The 8066-nt window shown below is 38.7% G+C and overlaps 1 protein-coding gene across 1 annotated transcript; it reads right to left on the minus strand.

The window, feature by feature from the left end:
* Nucleotides 1-787: 787 nt before the first annotated feature.
* On the minus strand, nt 788-7750 carry LOC125899077 (keratinocyte-associated protein 3). The gene is made up of 6 exons (XM_049593213.1): nt 7595-7750; nt 5921-6105; nt 5189-5248; nt 4886-5083; nt 4540-4674; nt 788-3923 (listed from the first exon to the last, which is right to left on the minus strand). The coding sequence occupies exons 1-6, from the start codon at nt 7605-7607 to the stop codon at nt 3852-3854; spliced, it is 663 nt and encodes a 220-aa protein (XP_049449170.1). The 5' UTR covers nt 7608-7750; the 3' UTR covers nt 788-3851.
* Between the last annotated feature and the right edge of the window lie 316 nt (nt 7751-8066).

Genomic DNA, 8066 nt, shown 5'->3' on the forward strand with positions numbered 1-8066 from the left:
CTGACATGTTAACACAAATGACCCTCTAGAGCCAATGAACATGCCACTTAAAAGTATAGAAGAATTTTTGGTATTTTATGGGAAACACATCACACAATTCAATTTACATATGACATAACTAAAAATGTTATTAATGTACATAAGCAACAAGCATGAAACATCATTTGTAGGCAATAAATTTGTATGTAGGAAAACGCTGACAAGTACAATTTGTTGATTGCATCTCAAATGTAATGGTTTGTCCATTCTGGGCTACTGTTGAAACATGGCAGTGCAACATGGCAGACACAGTAGATGAGGACCGGCTCCCTATGTAGATATAAAGAGCTCATTCTACACTAAAGAAAACATACTTATATTCCATTTCTGTCGATATAACCCCCTAAATCCTACACACACTCCTACACCTTTAAGGCATGGGCGAAGCTACACACAGCCCGTGTGACCACAGTACATTTTTGTGTTTTTAAAGTTGTGCCTGGGAACTCAAAGATTCCAGAGCCTCCAAGGATTCAATCAGCATCACTCTCAAGGTCACCTGAAGGCCATTTTGGTGTTAAAAGGATACAACCCGTAACCCCGTATTAACATGACTGCGTCTGTAGCATCAGATGGGACACAAAGGGTGACACAATTTTTTAAAAATCTGGCACTGATGTGAAGACAGAGACAACTAACTCCCTCAGCGGCTCACTGCAAGGAGGGACAGCAGTCTTCCTGTAGCAAAGATGTGAACTCAAAATAAATGGTGGACAGACACAACTAAAAGCACATAACTATCTAAAGGTAACATTATAAAAAATCTTTATTAAAAACGATACATGAAATGTATACACTGCTATAAAACCATAAAGCAAATAATGACATGTACAGTACATCCAAATTTGTCAAAATTTCAGGCAGATGTTACAAGATACAACACCTTTACCATGTGTTAGAGACATTACAGACAGGCTGAATCAGGGAAAAGATAAGTGATGACAATGGTTTTGTCCATATCGGGCTGTCCTGCTCAAGATATTTGAAGTGCTTTAAATTCTCATTTGGAAACAACAATGCAACCACAAAAAGGTTTGAACTATCCATTTAGCCTGATAAGTGCACTTAAAGTCTGCTTTAAATTCATTTTGTCACTGGCAATGCAAGTAATAAAAACACTCTTTCACAAATGAGTGACTCACTAGATGGTCAGTTATTGAAATACAAATATGAAATGTGATACATTTATAAATGGACTGCACTCTACATAAACCTCAGATATGGGAGATCCATTACTTCACAGGAAACTATTTCCAAGAACCAAATGATTTAATACACTCAAGCATTCCAGAAAAGCCATAGTTTCTGTAAGTGCCATCACGTCATTACAATGTCACAACACACGACTCTGCTTGAATTCCGTTCATTTGTCCAGATACCACAATAAGCTTGCATCTACACTCTCATCTCATATTCATCTTGTGATTTCAAATTTTATCACTTTACAGTGGCATCAACGCCACACTGCCTGAAAAGGCCAAACAGATGTGATGTGATTGTATCAGTCAGCACAATGTCAATATTTATCCCTTGAAGCCTGAGGATTAGCATTGCGTGCTATGACTCCGTTCCACACAATTGAGCACGGCATTAGATTAACAGTTTCGATGCTGATCTGATCTTCTCTGTCGTTGAGCTGTAAGGGGTCTGAGGCAGCTGGCCCACATACTGGCTTAACCTCTTACTGTTACCCCACTTGATATTTAACCACAGTATACTGCACATACACGAATGCACTCAGTCCAAACACAGCTATGCTGCAATCTAGATTACCTTCAGTTTAGGGCATCTTTCCCAAAACATCCTTTTATTATCCCTATGACTTTTATTTTTTATTTTAGCAGTCTGAACTTTAAATAATGAGACCTGCTGTATCTCTGGATCTCTGGATCCACACAGAAAAGATTTAAATTTGCTATTTTAGTTTCAGTTGTCATTTTGTCATTACATATGTCTTACTAAAGGCAAAAACAATAATAGGAGTGTATAAAAGTATTGACTATGTCCTGTGGGGGTTTATCAACCCTTGACTTTTACACAGCTTTTCAAATAGTTTGTGTTGTGAAATTCAATCAGTTTTAGCCCACAGCTGACAAATAATGATGTGGTCAGAGGAAAACTGAATATAAATGAACACAATATAAAAAACTAATTGCGATGCGTTCAACTAGTCAATGGTTTACCTGCAAAATGAAGCCAACGTTGAAACTAATGAACATGTCACTTACTGCACTTGTCTTTATAATAATCTAATAATACAAACTATTTTCAAGAAGTGCATGTCCAATTCAAATTGAAGCCAGACACTGTATTTGCAAAGTACTGAAGAATTTTTAGTATTTTAAAGCAAACACATCACACAATTTACATATGAAACGACTCCACATTACAGTTTAGCAATGAACATTAGCAGCGGGCATGAAACATCATTTGTGGGCATTAAATCTGTAGGCAAACACTGACAAGCACGACTTGTTGAATGCATCTCAAATGTAACGTAGCATTTTAAAATCTGTCTAAATATTAAAAACATTAATATAAAATACGTTTTGCAGAAAATGAAAAAGCTAAAATACACCTTCATTTGGATAAAAATAATCTAAAAAAAAGTTCTGCTAGATATAAAAATGTAGTTTCTTCATAGACAGGAGGTTCCTTCATACTGAAAGACACGCCACGTTTTGGTACAATCCAAACAGTCATGGATGGATACTGATAAGACCACATTATACCTAAGATTAGCGTTCACACACGTATATATGCATTTAATCCTATAATCTGCACGAAAGGATCTGCACTCTGAAATGCACCTACTGGAACAAAAATGATGTGAGCTTCCTGATGTGTCACTTCAAATTAAATTTCCATTAATGTGTTTCATTGGGTACAGCTGCACTGACATTAAAGCTACAGTTGGGAACTTCCATGAAAATAACCTTTAGTCATATTTGTTGAGTATGTAATTACATTTGCTAGAATCTACCGAGGCTAAGTGAAAACAATTAGTCAGAGCTGAGGAGTCTCTAATGAAGCTCTCAAACACTGATTGTGAACTGTGGTCAAACTGTCACACTAGGCAGCGCTGATCAAATGTGAATCAAGATTCTGTTACTGCTTTGCCTATTTTTTGCCTTAAGTGTTTTCAAAAACATGTTTTAGTGTACGGTTTAGCTGTAAAATGAGAATGTTTGTAATGTGACATGACTGCCATGTTGGATACAGTAGAGCCAATATAAAAAATGTCCACCAGCCAGAGCAAACTGTCTCATTTTACAGCTATCTTTATTCATAGCCTATTTGTTCAGCACTACCTTGTTTGACTGTTGACGACAGTTGCATTAGAGACTCCTCAGCTCTGATTGGTTGTTTTCCTTCACCTGTGGTAATGCCATTAGAAGCAATATGAGGGAGCAGAGACCCTTAATTTTGTTCCACAGACTATCTGTCGGACGTACTGCTGTCAGGATACAGTGACAGTTTCAGCAAATATGACAAAAAGGTTTTTTTTTTTTAATAAGTTAGCAAGTACAGCTTTAATCTAACTGTATTCTGCTCACAACTTCACACACAAGATTATCTATTTAGTTTCGGATAAAAACAAAGAGCCATTAGGTAGCTCATCTGTGAGTCAGGGTATGGGGCTGTACATTCCCGTTTAGCCAGAACCAGAATCTTAAAACTGGTTTCGGTCCTGTTTCACGGTGACACTCACCTAGCTGACTGCAGGGCAAAATCTACTGGTCTCAGTACAGGTGCAGGGATTTGGCTGTGCTTGTCTACATGGAGTGGCGTGCTTTCTGTTTTCTGTTCAGTTAGGCGTCAGGGTTCACGTGCTGTCCAATCAGGCGTTGGCTGTGGGGAGTGCACTCAGCCTCCTCTTCCAGCTAGAAAAGATAAAGGAAGGATGAGGTCTGAGTTAAAGTGACAGTTCATCCCAAAATCAAACCTACTTATTGTTCCTCTTGCCTGTAGTGCTATTCATCATCTGCCTGCCTTCTCTCGAATATAATGGAACTAGATAACACTTGGTTTGTGATGCTCAAAGTGCCAACACAATATATTTGCAACATTCGTGTCTCTTTCCAGAAATCATGACCGGGTTACTCAAGATAATCCACAGACTTTGTTGTGAGCCAGTTTCATGTAGGAACTATTTTCTTTCTACCAAACTACACCTGCCAACCATATCATTGCACAGAACAAAGCATGCATCTACACATGGATGAGAGGCTTGTGCTTGTGACAGCGAGATACGCATTAATGGCGTCCACCTCGTTAGCTAGCTCAGTGGTGCTAGATGAGCTACAAGTTAACAAGAGGGTTTGCATGTTCTTTAGACTTACAGGAACAGAGTATAACAGGACAAGTGGGAGCAGATGAGTGGGGATAAGTGTCTGTGTGTGTGCACATCTGAGTCAGACAGAGACTCAGACAGACACACACTGAAGACGCCACACCCCTCAAGCACCCCCATCCCCACCACCACAAAGACACACACACCTGCTCTTTGATGTAGCTGTTCCCAAAGGGTGCCAGGCCTCTGAGAGCCAATCCGACGATGAAGCACCAGACAGACACTCCAGCCTCAACTGCTGCCAAGAAAGCGCAAGGGATCCACATCGCCAGGGTGGTGTCCTGAGAGACCGCATGTGACGGGAACATGGAGGAAAAGGTGTGAAATAAAGTATCTCTGTGAGGTCTAAAATTCCCCTGTGACACTTTTAATGGAATTTCACGTTTCAAAAGTTGCAGCTTGAATAGTCAGAGAGCAAACTGGAGAGAAACAAAGGTACAAGTGCAGAAGGATGGAGTGAGATGGAAATGGAAGAGGAAAGCGTAGACTCACATAGATCCGTGTTGTATCAAACGGGCATCGGGCACTGACAGGTGACCGAGCGTTGATGGGCACCTCTGTGTCATTGCATCCCAGCATCAAACCCTCGCCACTGTGAGCAATAGTGACACTGATGGCAAAGAGGAGCCCGGTGCAACATGCTGCTGAGAGCAGGGCGTTCAGGAGGGACGCAATGAGAAGTCCTATTTGCTGGAGACACAGAGACAAACATCACATGAAAGTAACTACTGAGTGGACACAGAAAGAACGACTGAAGTGATTATATCATTAGTTGAAAACAAACTAAATTCTCACCAGTTTTATCACATTAAGGTTCCTTGACACCACAATGGCAATAATCCCACTGGCAATGCTCTGGAAGATTCAAGAATAGGATGATTGTTTGGAGCGGGGTTTATTAAATTATTATCCACAAATAGTGGCTGGCCCCGAGGATGTGGGGCTGCATTTTTCATTTGGGTGCTGCGCAGAGAAGACTTCAGACTCAACAATAGAAATTAGTGAGAGATCAACAGTAGAAAATATGTTTCGTATCTTGTCTTTTTGTTCTGACTGTATTACATGTAAACCATGTAATACCCTGTTTTAAGTACATGTAAGGAATACATTTCAAATAAATGTAACAGTAACACTCATCAGCAGCAGCTGCCAGTTTATCTGACACCTCAGTGTAATGAAGCCTCCCCTGAAGCAACTAGTAACTGGTTTGAAAAACCAGCTCTCTTATAAAAGGCAAGTTCAGTCTTGATTCCAGAGAAAAATACACAACACTATAAAGAGCTAACAGTGCAAATCACTTTTGGTGTTTACTGCAGGTGAATTAATAGGTGTTACTCTGATGCACAGAAAATCACAGGGATGAATTCAACACAGTTTTTTTCATAACTCATCAAATTAATGGTAAAAAATGATCTGATAAGGACTGCTTTGCTTTCTAAAGTTCTACAAACATTAACATCAAGAGTCTTGGTGCACACTGCAGATTTGGCATTAAATCACAGGATGAATGTTTTATATTTGACTCACCAGCAGGCCAGAGGTGACGGAGATTATGTTGGCTACAGTGTACTCAGTGGTGATATGCTGACTAGGTTTGGATATGTGGCGGAGGACATTGCCATGGACAATAGCTCCAAGGATGAAGTTGATATGGCCGACGAGGATGAGAGTTAATCCTTTTTTCATCAGCCTCCGCGGCCCTTTGTCCTTATCTGGATAACAGAAATACAAAAAATACTTATATGCTATAATTAGATACAGTTTACATAAGTAACATCTGTAACATTGCTTGAGTGAAAGTTTGTAACTGGTAGGTTAGAGGGTTTCTATAATTCTGTGCTCCTTACAACCATATTGTACACAAAGAAAAAGAGTTTGCTCTCACAACACTTAATTTTTTTCATTCATTCTGTTTTATAGCCCAAATGATCTTTACAGGCCAACGCTGAAATCAATAAAAGAAAATGATGAACAGACAGTGTTGTTGAATACTGAATGACTTCTTTCTGCCTTTGTTATAAAATAACATATACAGTACAATTCCTTTACGTATACATACCTTTATGTGCCTTCATTCACTGCATGCACAGTATATATAGGCTACATACTGTGCATTTTAATCACTTATATCAAAAGGCCTTTATTCTGTGTGGCAAATATACTTCATTTCATTTGTGAATGTTTAGAGTAAAATAAGAACAGAATTATGATTTGCATGTGGAAAAAGAAGTCAAATCGTAGACTATATGATCACAAATGTAAATGTTGAAAACTATAAGCTTGCAAAAAGTGAAGAATTAATCTAGAAACGGTGTCTACAGATATACAACAGTTACATTTAATGATATTTGAGGCTCGTTCAAGACGCCTTTTATCCAAATTTAGGACAGATTTTTTGACAAATCGTGTTTTACTTATTTAAGTGAGTAAAGCCAATCTACATTTTGCCAACAGGTATCTGCATGTATGAAGTAAAATTAAAATTAAGAAGTAAAGTATTATAGTTCTTTGATTTGTAACATTAAAAATGTGGACTTCACTTATTTTCACAAAATAAATTAAATAATCAAATTAAATTAGATAAAATGCTTGTAATGGTTAAGACCTCACAAATTCAAATATAAGACTATTTAATGACTTTTAAGGCCTTATTGTTGTAACATTGAATTTAAGACAGTTTAAGACTTTTTAAGGACCTGTGGACAACCTGAAAAACGTCACATGCACGGCTGCTCATCATTAAATAGACAGTAATAGGGATATAACTGGACTCAGTTTCTAATAAAACACAAACAGTGGGTCGTTTTCTTTGAAACATGTTATTTTTCTGCAGTTTACTGCCTACAGATATACATACTCATTTGCATAGAAAGGTTTCACTCACTGTTTACTGAGTCACACAGATGTGAGGAGGAAGCAGTAAACTAAAACGTTATAATTACTGACCTTTTCTCTCGTCAGTCTCTTTGAATGTTGAGAGCTCATTTCCCCTGAGCATAAACCACAGTGATTAATGTGAAACACGCACTAACACGCTGAATACACCTATGCCAAGTTTTCAAAGTGAAATAGGCTCATCCTGCGTGCAGGCCTGCGGTCAGCTACACCCGCGGAGGGAAAACAACCGTCGGTCACACACACGCTGAGTGACGTTACTTTACCGAAAGCGATTTTTTTAAAATTGAAAACAAAGTTACTCACCAAAAGTGCACATCCCGCTGCTGAGTCAGGAGTTTCCCTTTGAAATAAATGAATGAGGGTAATTTCCGAGCAACTGCTCAATAACACAAGAGCAAAAACTCCAAGGTCCCTCTGTCCACTTCCTGTATGACGTCAGGATAGTCACCTGTGAGGTACCTGTAGCTTGCTGGACGCGGAGGGGCGCAACAGTCATTCCAGATTTACTATGAGCATGTAAGGCTGCAGCTGATATGTATCTTCATTATTGATTAAACTGCCTGTGATCTTCTGTTAGTTATCATCAGTTCAGTTAATCGGTTGGTTTAGCAAACATAATGACTGGAGGGCTACTTTACTGTCTTTAAGACGCTGTAGCACTCATTTAGAATAGATTTTAAGACTTAAGGTGGTATCTTGTGAAATTAGACAACATAAGGCATCCATTAGCACCAATTATTTTGGCATAACTTGTGGAAAGGGGGCTAAATAACCC

The sequence above is a fragment of the Epinephelus fuscoguttatus genome, linkage group LG2, assembly GCF_011397635.1.
Source record: "Epinephelus fuscoguttatus linkage group LG2, E.fuscoguttatus.final_Chr_v1".
Taxonomy (NCBI): Eukaryota; Metazoa; Chordata; class Actinopteri; order Perciformes; family Serranidae; genus Epinephelus; species Epinephelus fuscoguttatus.